Consider the following 15,424-nt stretch of genomic DNA (forward strand, 5'->3'; position numbering starts at 1 on the left):
CGTCTCTACTAAAAATATACACACACACACACACACACACACATACAGGGAAATAATCTGATGTAAAAAGTTCACCCTAGCTGTTATGGAGAGAATGGATTATAAAGAGCCAGGTACACTTGACAAATAGGAAGGGGATATTGCTGAATTAGAAGGTATTTTGCATGGGGAAACACTAGATTCAGTGAGCTGGGAAGAAAGCTGCTGAAGAATAGAGTGGAATCGTTGAAATGCAGTGATAGTTGATGAGAAATGGGTGTTAGTGGGAGCATGAGAAGGGGGAAAAGATCATTGAGGATGAGAAGGTCAAGGAATTAAGAAATCACAATGGGGGATGGATGTTAGTGCCACTGAGAATGATGACAGAGTGGTGGTGGGGGTAATGGAAGGAAGAGAGTGAGCTAAGAGAAAGATGTCCACAAATGGAGGTGGGGGCAACCATTAGGTTAGCAGAGACAATAACAAGGAGTGATATAGATAGAAGGCATGAGCTTCAAAGGAGTTAGAGTTGAATAGTTTAGAAATGTTCCAGTTGGGAAGAGGGAGGGCTCAAGCCCACCTTCTGGCCCTAAGGAGTGTGGAGTGTGAGACAAAAACCACTCTACTTGAGAGGACTGCAGGGAAAAGTAAATCACAGTTAAATAAGTTAGGCTGGGCATGGTGGCTCACACCTATAATCCCAGCACTTTGGGAGGCCGAGATGGGCAGATCACCTGAGGTCAGGACTTCAAGACCAGCCTGGCCAACATGGTGAAACCCCATTTCTACTGAAAATACAAAAATTAGCCAGGCATGATGGCATGTGCCTATAATTCCAGCTACTCGGGAGGCTAAGATAAGAGAATCGCTTAAACCTGGAAGGTAGAGGTTGCAGTGAGCCAAGATTGTGCTACTGCACTTCCCACCTGGGTGACAGAGCAGGACTCCATCTCAAAAAAAACAAAAAAAAAACAAAAAAAAACAAAAAAAAAAAACACCAAAAAAACAAAAAAAAAAATTAAATACGTGAATACTTGTGAAGCACTTAGAATCATGCCTGGCACATAGTGTTTGTCAGATTTTAATTAAGATCCTAAGTTATAGGAAACATTAAGGCATGAGATTGAGGATATGGGAGAGTTTGCACAATGCAGATCTTCACTCCACAAATTTGAGGTCCCCAAATACAGCTGCCTTCAGTTCTCATATCTGTTTCTAGTAAGTGTCCTCTGCCCTCCCATCAGTGACTAATCTGAGCCATCATCAGGCCCCTGAATCCTCCATCGTTCACTCTCCTGTGTCCCCTGTACCCCTCTACATCTTCCTCTCCTTTCCTCCTTCCCTCCATTCAGAGACTGACATCCAGTCCTCCTCTTCAGGCCAATCAGAGGCACTCCTCAATCCTCTGCACTCCCCAATCCTCAAGATCTTGTCCTCTCAGTTTTCTAGTCTCTTCCCCTTCTTCTCTCCTGACTCCTCCATGCATAAGCAAGCTCAAAACTCCCATGCCAAACAGATAAAAACCCTTTGTCACCTTGTCCCTTTCTAGCACCATCCAACCCCTCAACCTCCTTCTCATTCGAACTTTCAAGCTCCCCTTCACTCAACTTCCAGCAGTCAAGCTTTCCTTCTTCTGCCACTCCCTCCCTGTTTTCCCTACAGACAAAGTACCCTCGCATTTGCCAAATTCAGTAGACATTTTTCTGTCCTTACCTTACCCAACTCCTCAGCTGCTTTTGACACTGATGACTACTCATTCCCTCCTGGAAATGTACCACTCACTTCTCTGCCCTAACACTGCTGCTCCTCCTGCCTCTCGGCCTGGTCTTCTTTGTCGTCCTCATTCGGTTTTTGCTGAGTGCTCTGTCCCTCTCTCTTATCACCATCTATGCTTTCTTGGCTGATCTCATCCTCTCCCAGTGCTACCAAAGCCATCTAAATGTTGATGGCATACCCATCTCTTGTCTCTAATCTTCATTCTCCTAACTGTCTACTGGTGACCTCAACCTGGATGTTTATTGTTACAGTAAATTCAACCAGGACAAGGCTGGACTTTCCTATAGCTACTCCTCTTTCTATGTTTCTCATCTTAGTGAATGTCACCACTATCCACTCAGTTATCTAAGCTAGGAAGCTGGAAGTCAATGAAGACTCATCACCTCCCTTTTCCCCATATCTAATCAGACAACACCTCCCACCTTCCCTCCTTCTTAAACACTTCTCAAATTTGTTTCCACCTCATAGTCTACATTACTACTGCCTAAATCCAGGTCTTCCTCACTTCCTGCCTAGATTATTATAAGAGTATACTGGTTAAACACATACTTTGCATTTGAAGACAGGCTTCAGCACCCACTGCTGTTGTTACCTTGGGCCACTTGCCCTTCCTCCTGCTAACAGAAACACAAATCAGAAAGCATGGCACCTGGCACATATGCACTTAATAAATAGTAACTAGCTGATGATGCCACTGCCCTCGCTGCCCTCCCCCCCGCCCCCCTCCACCCCATCTGCTGTCTCATTCCCTTTAAATTCACTCCCCACACAGAGGTGGTGAAGAGGAGCTTGGTAAAATGCATACCTGGCTATACCACTCTGTGGCAGCTTCCTATTGCTGGTGGGATAACTTCTAAGCTCCTTGATTTCTCTCACCATTCCTTGCCTTGGACTTTGTCTCTAGCCAGCCACATCAAACTGCTCACAGTTCCCTATTCATACTATGCTGCTTCTTGCTGTCTTCTGTATCTGGACTACCCTTCCCCCTCTGCCTGCACCTTTCTTTGGTCAGGCTAACAATTATTTATCCTTGAAGATTTAGTTTACATCAACTTCTCTGAAGACTTTCCTGGACACCCTCTTCACCTACCTGAGCCAGATGCATTTCCTTATCACTGTATCTATCATTCCTTATATTAACAATAAGTAATACAAGTAGCCTACCATATATAGTGCTATTGTGAGTCAGGCATTTTACATTTAATTCTCTTCAAATATAAATACGTACTTTACATGTAATCCTCTAACACTCTGTGAAGTCTGTACTTCTCCATCTTACAAAGGAAGAGTCCTTCACTTGCCAAAGTTATGTAACTTGTCAGGAGTCACACAGTATAACAGGTGACCGACGGGGTGTTGCCCTGGGCAGCCTAGCTCCAGGACCCATTCCCTTAATCATCATGTTATTTACTTCTGTACTATTCCTGTGACTTTTTTCTCTGTAGGTGGGAAGTATTTTAAGGGTAGGCACTGTGCTTTATCTTTTTGTCCCCAGAGCTTGGCATAAATTTGGCAAGAGTAGATAGTAAATGTTTAATGAGTTAAAGAAGTTGGGCAGGGGGTGCCTAGTTGCACATTCCTATGAGAAGCATTTGTGAACACCTGTGAAAGCTGAGCCTGTGTGCACACTGTGAGGAATGTGGATAGTCTGCTCTTCTAAGAGGGGTCAGGGATGTGTTCCTCAGTTGTAAGAGGCAAGGCCATTATACCTGCTGGCAGATGAGATGTGTCAAGCAGAGAGGTTTTAAAATGAAGTGTAATGGCACACCTGTGAGGGAAGGGGTCGGCACCCATGGGAAGTATAAGGAAGGGTGCACTTATGCTACCACATTCACTCTGGTCTTCGACTCTCCTTCTTCCTGGACAGGTGTCTCCAAAACTATATCCCTGCCCAGAGCCTGACGCTATCCTGTCCAGTATGCCGGCAGACGTCCATCCTCCCAGAGCAGGGTGTCTCGGCACTGCAGAACAACTTTTTCATCAGCAGCCTCATGGAGGCAATGCAGCAGGCATCTGATGGGTCCCACGACCCAGAGGACCCTCACCCCCTCAGTGCAGTGGCTGGCCGCCCTCTCTCCTGCCCCAACCATGAAGGCAAGGTGGGCCCAAGCGAGGCCCAGTGAGGCCGGGACTTGGGGTGGGAGGAGAGGAGAGGCACTGGGGGGTGCCGAGTGGCTGGGTGAAAGGGTACTGCTCTGGATGAGTGGTCCAGGTAGGGGGTGCACTTAGAAAGTAAGGGGCAGGGAGGGCAGGTGGGGAGGGGAGGAGACAAAGAAGTGTGATGTCTAGCCATTACCCAACTGGAGTCCTTGTACTACAGACAATGGAGTTTTACTGTGAGGCCTGTGAGACAGCCATGTGTGGTGAGTGCCGTGCCGGGGAGCATCGTGAGCACGGCACAGTGCTGCTGAGGGATGTGGTGGAGCAGCACAAGGCGGCCCTGCAGCGCCAGCTTGAGGCTGTGCGTGGCCGGTAGGCACTGGGCAGGGTCCTGGGCTGGTGGGGCCACAGGGATGGTGTGGGAGGGGAATAAAGGGTCTGGGAAGGGCAGACATAGAAGTCACAGGGAGGTCTCAGGAAGGAGATCTCCACGAGGGCAGCAATAGGGTCCCCAGGGAGAAGGGAAACTTCTGCAAAGCCACCCTCAGCAACTCTGGCATGAGATGTTCCCCCTCCAGATTGCCACAGCTGTCCGCAGCAATTGCCTTAGTTGGGGGCATCAGCCAGCAGCTGCAGGAGCGCAAGGCAGAGGCCCTGGCCCAGATCAGTGCAGCCTTCGAAGACCTGGAGCAAGCACTGCAGCAGCGCAAGCAGGCTCTGGTCAGAGATCTGGAGACCATTTGTGGGGCCAAACAGAAGGTGTGTCTTGTGTTCACCCTTCCCTACCATCGTCCTTTGTAATGGTTTTGTTGCCTCCATTGTTCCTCTGTCTTCCACACCAGCTCCCCATTCCCCAGCCTAGATATTCTGCCTCCTCACATGCCCTCAGTAGGTGCTGTGGGCATCTGTGTCCTCTGTCCACAGGCACCCTCCTGTATTTCTTTTATGCCACAGTGCTACAACTTCAGTAATCACAGAGACTCCCCCTGTGCCAGTCTGCTCACCCACTCCTCCCCCTACCCCTCCTCAGGTGTTGCAAACCCAGCTGGACGCTCTGCGCCAGGGTCAGGAACACATCGGCAGTAGCTGCAGCTTCGCAGAGCAGGCACTGCGCCTGGGTTCGGCCCCGGAGGTGTTGCTGGTGCGCAAGCATATGAGAGAGCGGCTGGCGGCATTGGCGGCACAGGCATTCCCGGAGCGGCCACACGAGAATGCACAGCTGGAACTGGTCCTTGAGGTGGACGGGCTGCGGCGATCGGTGCTCAATCTGGGCGCACTGCTCACCACGAGCGCCACTGCACACGAGACGGTGGCCACCGGAGAGGGCCTGCGCCAGGCGCTAGTGGGCCAGCCTGCCTCGCTCACTGTCACTACCAAAGACAAGGATGGGCGGTTGGTGCGCACAGGCAGCGCTGAGCTGCGCGCAGAGATCACCGGTCCGGACGGCACGCGCCTTCCGGTGCCAGTGGTGGACCACAAGAATGGCACATATGAGCTGGTGTACACAGCGCGCACGGAAGGCGAGCTGCTCCTCTCAGTGCTGCTCTACGGGCAGCCAGTGCGCGGCAGCCCCTTCCGCGTGCGTGCCCTGCGTCCTGGGGACCTGCCACCTTCCCCTGACGATGTGAAGCGCCGTGTCAAGTCCCCTGGCGGCCCCGGCAGCCATGTGCGCCAGAAGGCAGTGCGTAGGCCCAGTTCCATGTACAGCACAGGCGGCAAACGAAAGGACAACCCAATTGAGGATGAGCTCGTCTTCCGTGTTGGTACAGACAGCCGAGGGCAGAGCCAGATGGGCCAGGCTCAGGTAGTGGGTGGGGAGGGAAGGGAGGTTCAAAATGACCTCTGAGTGAATTCTTTTGTTTTCCCTCTCATCCCGTCCCACAGGCAGTCGTGGAAGGGAGAAAGGTGAATTCACCAATTTACAAGGTGTGTCCGCAGCCAGCAGCGGCCGCATCGTGGTAGCAGACAGCAACAACCAGTGTATTCAGGTAAGCACCTTTACCGCTCGACTCCACCACCAAAATAAGAGTTTTCAAGCTACAGCCTCCTGAAAAGATAGAAAGCACAGGTCACCTCCTGGAAGATGGNAAGGAGAGCTGCTCCTCTCAGTGCTGCTCTACGGGCAGCCAGTGCGCGGCAGCCCCTTCCGCGTGCGTGCCCTGCGTCCTGGGGACCTGCCACCTTCCCCTGACGATGTGAAGCGCCGTGTCAAGTCCCCTGGCGGCCCCGGCAGCCATGTGCGCCAGAAGGCAGTGCGTAGGCCCAGTTCCATGTACAGCACAGGCGGCAAACGAAAGGACAACCCAATTGAGGATGAGCTCGTCTTCCGTGTTGGTACAGACAGCCGAGGGCAGAGCCAGATGGGCCAGGCTCAGGTAGTGGGTGGGGAGGGAAGGGAGGTTCAAAATGACCTCTGAGTGAATTCTTTTGTTTTCCCTCTCATCCCGTCCCACAGGCAGTCGTGGAAGGGAGAAAGGTGAATTCACCAATTTACAAGGTGTGTCCGCAGCCAGCAGCGGCCGCATCGTGGTAGCAGACAGCAACAACCAGTGTATTCAGGTAAGCACCTTTACCGCTCGACTCCACCACCAAAATAAGAGTTTTCAAGCTACAGCCTCCTGAAAAGATAGAAAGCACAGGTCACCTCCTGGAAGATGGAACCCTGCAGATAGTACCGTTCCTTAAGAGCGGTGAATCAAAGGATCACCCCTTATGCACCCACCGGCCACCCCATTCCCATAGGCCACAACTGTAACCAGCACCTTCAGTCAGAAACCAGAGTTTACTATGCTTGTAGCCTCTACTTTGTAGGCCATGGCTTAGGCCAGGTCAGCTCCTGGACTGCAAAGATCTGGCTCATTCCTCCTTCCCTTCTGCCTCTCCTTGAGCCTCTTACTTTCTCCCTTTTCCTCCTGGTGGCCAGGATGCAGGCCTGCCCTCCCTTGCTGTCTTCCAACATGCTTGCCTGACTCCTGAATGTATGTAGTCTGTCTGGAGTCTCTGCAGTTATCAGGTTGGCTAGACAGTCACATGGGGGTATCTTGGCCAAAGCAGGTATCTTTCAGTGGCTAGAAGTTGTAGCATAACCTCACAGGTGTTCCTCCCACTGCCTCTCCCATAACCTCATACAGCTGATTATAGCATCCACCACACCGAATGGACATGGTTTCTGCTGCACTGTGAGCTCCTTTTCAAAGCCAGGAAATGTGCCTTTTTCTTTCTCTGTTTCTTGTAGTAAAAACTCAGAGCCTAGTACAGTGGGTACCAGGGTAGTTGACACAGCAGAGCAGTTAAAAGCTCCGGCTCTGAAACCAGACACCTGAACTTGAAATCTAGCTGTGTCACATACTAACAAGTCACATGACCTCTTTGAGCTTCAGTTAACTCGTGTAAAATTAGGAAAAGTATATCTGATAGGGTTGTGGGGAGTGTTAAATGATGTACTGTACTTGACATCTAGTGAAACTTCTGATGTTAGCTATTGTTAAAAATATCATCATCCAGGTGGAGGCTGTAAACAAAGGCAAGCAGGTGTGAAAGAGCTGGAGGAGGTGGTTCAGGGAACTGGAAGGAGCCCAGCAGGCTTGAAGGTAGATTACTATTAGAAGCTGGGGGTAGCTGAGGTCAGATTGTAAATGGTTTTGGAGATGGAGTGTGGAATTTTTATTTTATCCTATAGGGGATTGTTTCTAACTACCATGCACTTTACTTCTTTGAAACATTTTACTGGGTAGCAAAACTTTTTGCTGAAGATCCTTACTTCTCAACACCTATATGTTTAAACTTCCTGACCCTGCTTGAGTACTCATATCATTGATCCAGCTGTGCTAAGGTCCTTTCCCTCAGTGATGGCTACTCCCTGACCCCTGCTTTTCACCTAACAGTCTAAAAGTGCCAGGGACTCTTCTGTGGCCATATTCCCAGTTCTGTCCAGTCTGCCTTTACTCCTACCCTATTTCTAAGAGCAGAGGAATGGAGAGGCCCTGTGCAGCACAAAAGGCATTTGGGTCCAGCCTGAATAGTGAGGAGGGGATTGCAGGGGAGTAATGAGGTGGTGCTGAGTCCCTACTCAGTTACACCTTCCAGCTCCTTTCCAACTCCCTAGGCTGGGAATGCTTCCTGGCATAAAAGTTGAGATTTGGGACCCCTTCTCTGTTGTGCACACACACACAGGTGTGCTCCCTGCTCACATGCACAGATAAATGCCACTTTGTCTGTCCTGGTGAGGGGGCTGAGCTTCCTCATTATTTTTTGTTTGTTTGTTTGGGACAGGGTCTCTGTTGCCCAGGCTAGAGTGCAGTGCTATGATTACAGCTCACTGCAGCTTTGACCTCCTGTGCTAAAGCGATCCTCCTACCTCAGCCTCCCAAGTAGCTGGGACTACAGGCGCATGCCACTATACCTGGCTAATTTATTTTATTTTATTTTTATTTTTAGTAGAGACAGGGTCTCATTGTATTGTTTGGGCTGGTCTGGAACTCCTAGGCTCAAGCTATCCTCCTGCCTTGGTGTCTGAAAGTGCTGGAATTACAGGCATGAGCCACTGCACCTGGCCTCCCCATTGTTTCAGAGTGGGCAATCAAGAGGGAACACTTGGTATAGCTCCACTCTCTTCCAAACACCTGCTACTTCTATGGCAGTCCTCCTCTTGCTTCTACTTCCACCTGTCCTCTGTGTCGCCACTGCTAGGAGCCTGGCTCAGATTTCTAAGTTGAGTTTCTGCTTCTCTTACTCTGGAGTCCTTAGGGCTGGCATGGGCTGGGCTCCCTGATGAGGTCTGACCCCCCGCCTCCTCCTCTCAGTACATAGGGATTGGGATCCTCACGACATGACCGTTTTCTCTTTTGGATCCTTCTATGTTGGAGGATGAGGCAGACCCCCTCATTGAGTGGAACCAGCATCAGTTGACAGAAGACAAAAAACATTTTGTGATTCTGAATGAATGATTTGATTTGTATATATTATATTCTTGTGTAATTGTGTAAGCTCCCAGTTTTATCAGCTCTTCTGTGAAAATTCCCTCATTCCCTTAGGCAGAATGTTAAATCACATTCTTCTCAGTTCCCTCAGCCTTTTGCTGCTGTACTTTTCATACTTTACTGGAATCACTGGTTTGTTTTTGTTTTTGTCTAGTTTTGTTTTGTTTTATTTTGGTTTAAGTCTTTCTCCCCCACTAGACTGTGAGATCCCTGAAGTCAGGGATCTACTTTCAGATACCATGGTATAGGAAAGAGATGTTAAGGACCAAACTAGGACACCAGCAGATTCTAGAGATATTAAGGAAGCAAGAATGGCAGATTTTGCTGAGTCGTCAAATGTCAAGAATGGCAGGACTTTGTGAACTGGGTAGATGGTGTTGCTGTTCAGGAGCAGGCCCAGGTTTAAGTTGATGAATTCGCTTTTGCAGATGTTTGAGATAGCTATGCAGCATTCAAGTGGAGATGTCCAGTTCAGGTCTGAGATTGAGCTGGGGAGTTCATTCATTTGTTGAATATCTACTATGTGCCAAATGCCATATCAGTGCTGTAAATGCAGCAGCAAACAAAATAGATGCAGTCCCTATGCCATGCGAGGCTTACATCCTTAGAAGGGGACACTGATATTTAACAGTTACTTAGCTGCAAAAAGATAATTGTTATGAAGAGAGCTGTAAAGCATATATCCTGGTGACCTAAGTTGATGTGTGCATATTGATTTGGTAGGGTGGAGGGTGGTCATTAAAGTCTTCTCTGAACAAGTGACCTGGAAATTCTAAGAATGGAAAGATGAGTAAGAGTTGGCCAGGTGTCAGGGGTGGGATAGAATTGGACTGGAAGAACAAGATATCCCAAAGCCTCATCAGTATTGGGCCAGAACCTGAGCTGCTCAAACTGGAGAGGCATTACCTCACTGCTGAACCTGTACCTTTTAGTCCCCCTCACTTCTATTTAGCTTGTGGAGCTCGTGGTATCTCCCTTCTCATACTGATGAGTGCTGTCCTGCCACAGGGGACCACTGCAGAACCCAAGAGCTGTGCTGGTCAGCCAGAGAAGAGCTTAGTAGAAGGCCCACATTAGAAGAAAGGGACGCCTGTTGGTGGTACCAGTTTAAACAGCCCTCAGGACTAAGAGATGGGGTTGGTGTGGGGCAGGGACGGGGAGACCAGTCCATTAAGGAAGGCACAGGTTTGAATCCAAGAGCAAGGCCAATGCCCAGAACTTGAGTTCTCCAAGGCCGCTCCTGGCTCTCGTTCATCTTGTGTCCCCAGAGCCTATAACAAAGCAGAGTGTATGAGACTTACGTAGTGCGTAATGTTTTGACTGTGAAGGAAAAGCCAGAAAGCTTAGCTAAAGCGGGAAGGAGGATTAAAGGAGGTGCTTTTGGGACAGAGAGACCTGAGCATATTGGGCAGCTAAAGTGGAGGAGGTTGGAGAAGGGAGAGGTTGAAAGGTTCACTCTGTCTAGGAGGAAGGTTTCCTTGTCAGCCCCATAGCCTGAATGAACTAATTCTTGTATAGATTGTCCTCTCTCACCTACCCCATTCCAGTCTGCTACTAAGTCTCATGAGTCTACTTCCTACATGTGTCTTGAGTCCATCTGCTTCCCTCCAGCCAATTTCCTTGGTCCAATCCATCATCGTTTCTCAACTGGAATACTGCAACAGCCTCTGACTGGGCAGCTTGACTCCTCCCTACGGCCAGAATGTTCTTTCTTAAAAGCAAAATTGATCTTGTCACTGCTATGCCTAGAAATGTTTAGAGACTCCTCATTACACCCAGGATAAAACATAATTCCTTCTTTTGTTCACCTGGGTGCTCCCTGCAGTCCAGCCACACTGGACAGGTCCTCAAGTGGTGCCCATACTTGACTTTGTGCCTTTTACAATCTGCTCACTCTGCTCGAATACCTTTCCTTTTCCTTTTCTGGCCGAATTTGGTTTATGTGGCATCCTTATTAGGCTATTTGTTGAGACATCTTCTCTTGGAGCCTTTTCTCACCATTCCCCTTCATCCCTTCATGTTCTCACAACCCCATTCACATCTCTGTTGCATTCCCCCATACCTGCTGCCATGTTTGATTTTTGTCAGTAAGTGCTTGTTGAATGACTGAATAAATGGTGGTGGGGGGTCTCCTCCCTCAAGATCCTACTCCCTTCTGTCTGCGCCCACAGTGTCACCCCTCCTACCTGTTCCCTTCCCTTGCTCCTCTGCTCCAGGTTTTCTCCAATGAGGGCCAGTTCAAGTTCCGTTTTGGGGTCCGAGGACGCTCACCTGGGCAGCTGCAGCGCCCCACAGGTGTGGCAGTGGACACCAATGGAGACATTATTGTGGCAGACTATGACAACCGTTGGGTCAGCATCTTCTCCCCTGAGGGCAAGTTCAAGGTGAGAGGCCTGCTGTCACTTTACTTACCCTGGTGTCCAGCTGAACTGACCAGTCTAGTGCCTCTTGGTGATCAGGGTCTGGACTGATCCAAACCTACCTCCTCCTCCTCGCTGTTCTTTCCCTAGCCCAAGGTTCTGCTTTGATGCTGGGTTAGGACTACTATCCCCACTAGTCAGAATAAAACTTCTTATGGATATTCTCTTCCTCTAGACCAAGATTGGAGCTGGCCGCCTCATGGGCCCCAAGGGAGTGGCCGTAGACCGGAATGGACATATCATTGTGGTCGACAACAAGTCTTGCTGCGTCTTTACCTTCCAGCCCAATGGCAAACTGGTTGGCCGTTTTGGGGGCCGTGGGGCCACTGACCGCCACTTTGCAGGTATGGGGGGACAGCGCCAAGATTTATGCTGATACCCCTGTTCCAGAGACCTCCACTAGATACCCCAGCTCTAAAGGCCCTCTCCTCTTATATCTTGGCTCTGAAGATCCCACTTCCCTATACTTTAGCCCTGTCATCTCAGTCCTAGAGATCCCACCCCTCTCCTAACTCCCTAGCTTTATCTTCCCAGATACTCTTCCCCATGCCACTTGGTGTCCCAGCTTACTGCCCTGAAGACCACTTTGTATTTTCAGGGCCCCATTTTGTGGCTGTGAACAACAAGAATGAGATTGTAGTAACGGACTTCCATAACCATTCAGTGAAGGTCAGTGTCCTCCCTCCCTCCGTGACCACTGTCCCAACATCCTTTCCTCTTCCACAAGACTCCTCTCTATTTTACCTCCTCCTTTTCCCCCTTGAGATCATTCACTCAAACAATACACATTTACACATTTATGGCATGGCTGCTTTGTCCCAGGCAGTATGCTAGAAGCTGGAGATACAGTGATGCACAAGGCAAATGTATTCTGTGTCTTCTTGATTATAGTCTACTAGGGAATAGAAAAAGGTAACCAAAAAATTTCAATATGATGTAATAGATTCTGTGATAGGAAGGTACAGGGAACTGTGGGAAGGGATACTGAAATGTATGATTCAGGAAAGACTATGTGAGGAGGACCTCAAGCACAAGTGGGAACTAAATGGAAGGCAGAGGAGGACGAGAGTGTTTGAGACACAGGAAGAGCCAAGAATGGAGGTGGGAACCTTGATAGTGTGTTTGAGAAATCACAAGTAGTTTAGACTCAACTTGAGGAGCAGACCGTGAAAGCTGAGGATGAGGCTTGTGTTCCCCCTTAAGGGGCTTACTTTCCTCCCAAGAGCTATGGAGAGTCACAGTATTGCAGGCAGGGGAGTGATGCAGTCCTGGGTGTCTTAGATCACTCAGGCTGAGGCAAGACTGAGGCAGGAAGATCAATCTTTTGCAGTGATCCAGATGAGAAATGATGTGAGCCTGGACCATGAGAAAGACATGGCAGTGTATGCATAGGGTGTAGATTTGAGAGAGAGATTTGAGATGGAATCAAGGGTTGTGTTAATTCATTGGCTTATCAAGCAGAGAAGAAATTGGAGTCAAGAGTGACTCATGGCCAGCTGGGTGGCACCAGTCATTGAGATAGAGAACTGAGAGAACTGATTTCCCAGAGAAAATGAGCTGTTAGATTTGATATTCCCAACAGACATCAGCAAGAGTTGTCCAGTAGGCAGTAGGACACATTGATGTGAAGCCTGTGAAGCAGATTTGGGCTGTAGCTATAGATCTGGGTGGGGGTCCTCAGCCCTGGGGCTTCACCCTGTCCTCCTCCAAGGCCTGAGGCCAGGTCCCCAGTCCCTAGCCCCTTCCCCCGCCAGGTGTACAGTGCCGATGGAGAGTTCCTCTTCAAGTTTGGCTCCCATGGCGAAGGCAATGGGCAGTTCAACGCCCCCACAGGAGTAGCTGTGGACTCCAATGGAAACATCATTGTGGCTGACTGGGGCAACAGCCGCATCCAGGTGAGTAAGGCCTGGAAATGACATGAGGGGGAGGATTCCTGCTGTGTCCCATATGCCCATTCCCCCAAAACAGACTCATCTGCCTGATCTTGCCTCTCCCTCCATTCTCCACTCCTTCCCCAGGTATTCGACAGCTCTGGCTCCTTCCTGTCCTATATCAACACATCTGCAGAACCACTGTATGGTCCACAGGGCCTGGCACTGACCTCGGATGGCCACGTGGTGGTGGCTGATGCTGGCAACCACTGCTTTAAAGCCTATCGCTACCTCCAGTAGCTGCACAGAGGCCCTGCCTGGCTTGTGGAGGGACAGACATTGGGGTGATTGGACAAAAGAGGGTCTGGCTGGGAGGTGGGCCAGACCTGGCAGCACTGAATGTGGGCTGTGGGCGTGGTGCGCCCGGTGCCCTCCCTCTCCTACCCCCACCCCCACGGTTGCACTTTATTTATTCGGTTCTTGCTTTGGTGACTGGGTGAGCCTGGACTGTGGTCCCAAGGATGTGTGCAGAGCTTCACCCTACCCTTCTTTCACACCTCCCCTCCCCTCTCAGTCTGCTCCCCATCCCCCAGCCTGGGGCCAGAACAGCCTCCTACTCCAGGACAGAAGTCCCTCTAGTTGTCTCCCTACCACCCTATACACACTGACAGAGACAGCAATACCCCACCCCCCATATTAAATAAATGTCTTCACCAAGATGTTTTTGCTGGGTTCTTGTGGGGCAGGGCTGCAGTGAAGAGATGGGATGGTGGGACTAGCTCTGGACTAAAAGGTAGGCAAGCAGGCAGGCAAGGGACCCAGCTTCCCAAGCAGGTCCTGATGTTTTGAAACTTGCATAGAGAGAAGCAAGAAAGGGTGAACCCATGGGACCCTGAGCCACCTGCCATATCCCCATCCCCAGACCCTACAGAAGTAGGCAAGTCCTTTGCCTATCTGCCCTGGGGCTGGGAAGAATTGTGGGGTTGTAGGGGGAGGGAATGACCTCTGCCCAGCACACAGCCAGTAAGTGCAGAGAGAACAGTTTCAGGGTATGAAAGCAACTTTGAAGTCCAAGTCTGGGCAAGGGAATTGAGGCTAGCCCAGGTGGTAGCTATGTGTAGGAGACTCCATGGCTAATTTTAAAAGTCATCCCTGAATCTCTGGAGCCCTGATGTATCCGCTTTCTCACCTTTCCAAGATTCCTGCCCCTTCCCTGCAGTGGAATGAGGGTCCTCACATTCTCTGCTGGGCTCTAGTCTGCCAGGGTTTTGCTGCCATCTCCGGAGAGAATTGAAAGGAGCAGTCAGTGATGATTTGGCAAGCAGGTACTATGATTTCTCTCTACAAAAGACTGAAGCTCACAGAAATAGGTCATACTGTTGATGAAGAGCAGAGCCCAGATTTGAATCTGTAGCTGTCATACTCCTAACTGGTAAAGTTATAGCACCCTGTTCACCCTTGTGCCCCTTGCACCTAGCATGATGGCTGGCAGAGAAAGCACTCAACAAGATTTGAGGAATGTTGGATCTGGGAAGGTAGATCATGAGAGGTCATGGAAAAGATCAAGACATCGATCTGGTATAGCACAATTCCTGGGGCTAGGATAAGAGGGACTATCCATGGATCTGTCTAAGACCATGGGGGCTTTGTAGAGATCAAGGGGGTCCCATTTGGACTATATGGAAATCTTGATTATATTTACTTCCCTGGTCCTCTCTGGCCCACTGGCTGAAACCTGATACATAGGCCAGGCACAGTGGCTCACACCTGTAATCCCAGCACTCTGGGAGGCCAAAGTGGATGGATTACCTGAGGTCAGGAGTTTGCGACCAGCCTGGCCAACATGGTGAAACCCCGTCTCTACTAAAAATATAAGAATTAGCCAGGCGTGGTGGTGGGTGCCTGTAATCCCAGCTACTTGGGAGGCTGAGGCAGGAGAATCACTTGAACCTGGGAGGCATAGGTTGCAGTGAGCTGAGACTGTGCCACTGTACTCCAGCCTGGGCAACAAGAGCAAAACTCTACCTCAACACACACACACACACACACACACACACACACACACACACACACAAAAGACTGTGCCACTGTACTCCAGCCTGGGCAACAAGAGCAAAACTCTACCTCAACACACACACACACACACACACACACACACACACACACACATACAAAAGAAAGAAACCTGATAGATAGGTGGAGGGACAGATGAGCTCCCTGAAGATTTATTTTAGTGCAGGCGCTCTGATGGAGCCTGCCCTTCTGGCTCTGATTATGAGTGGAATTGCCTAAGCCCATG

At 49.8% G+C, this 15,424-nt stretch overlaps 1 protein-coding gene across 3 annotated transcripts in view; it reads left to right on the forward strand.

Moving 5' to 3' along the window:
* Window positions 1–13,844, forward strand: part of TRIM3 (tripartite motif containing 3) — a 25,109-nt gene extending 11,265 nt beyond the window's left edge. For 2 of the 3 annotated variants that reach the window (XM_017893646.1, XM_017893647.1), the window contains exons 3-12: window positions 3,623–3,854; window positions 4,076–4,227; window positions 4,434–4,614; window positions 4,886–5,618; window positions 5,740–5,843; window positions 11,051–11,218; window positions 11,430–11,598; window positions 11,853–11,923; window positions 13,009–13,149; window positions 13,273–13,844. In XM_017893646.1, the coding sequence (XP_017749135.1) occupies window positions 3,623–3,854; window positions 4,076–4,227; window positions 4,434–4,614; window positions 4,886–5,618; window positions 5,740–5,843; window positions 11,051–11,218; window positions 11,430–11,598; window positions 11,853–11,923; window positions 13,009–13,149; window positions 13,273–13,425 (2,104 nt within the window). In that variant the 3' untranslated portion in view covers window positions 13,426–13,844. The remainder of the gene's footprint in view (window positions 1–3,622; window positions 3,855–4,075; window positions 4,228–4,433; window positions 4,615–4,885; window positions 5,619–5,739; window positions 5,844–11,050; window positions 11,219–11,429; window positions 11,599–11,852; window positions 11,924–13,008; window positions 13,150–13,272) is intronic. The other variant, XM_017893648.1, reaches the window with a different exon arrangement.
* Window positions 13,845–15,424: the final 1,580 nt, after the last annotated feature.

The sequence above is a fragment of the Rhinopithecus bieti genome, unplaced genomic scaffold, assembly GCF_001698545.2.
Source record: "Rhinopithecus bieti isolate Rb0 unplaced genomic scaffold, ASM169854v2 scaffold_24049, whole genome shotgun sequence".
Taxonomy (NCBI): domain Eukaryota; kingdom Metazoa; phylum Chordata; class Mammalia; order Primates; family Cercopithecidae; genus Rhinopithecus; species Rhinopithecus bieti.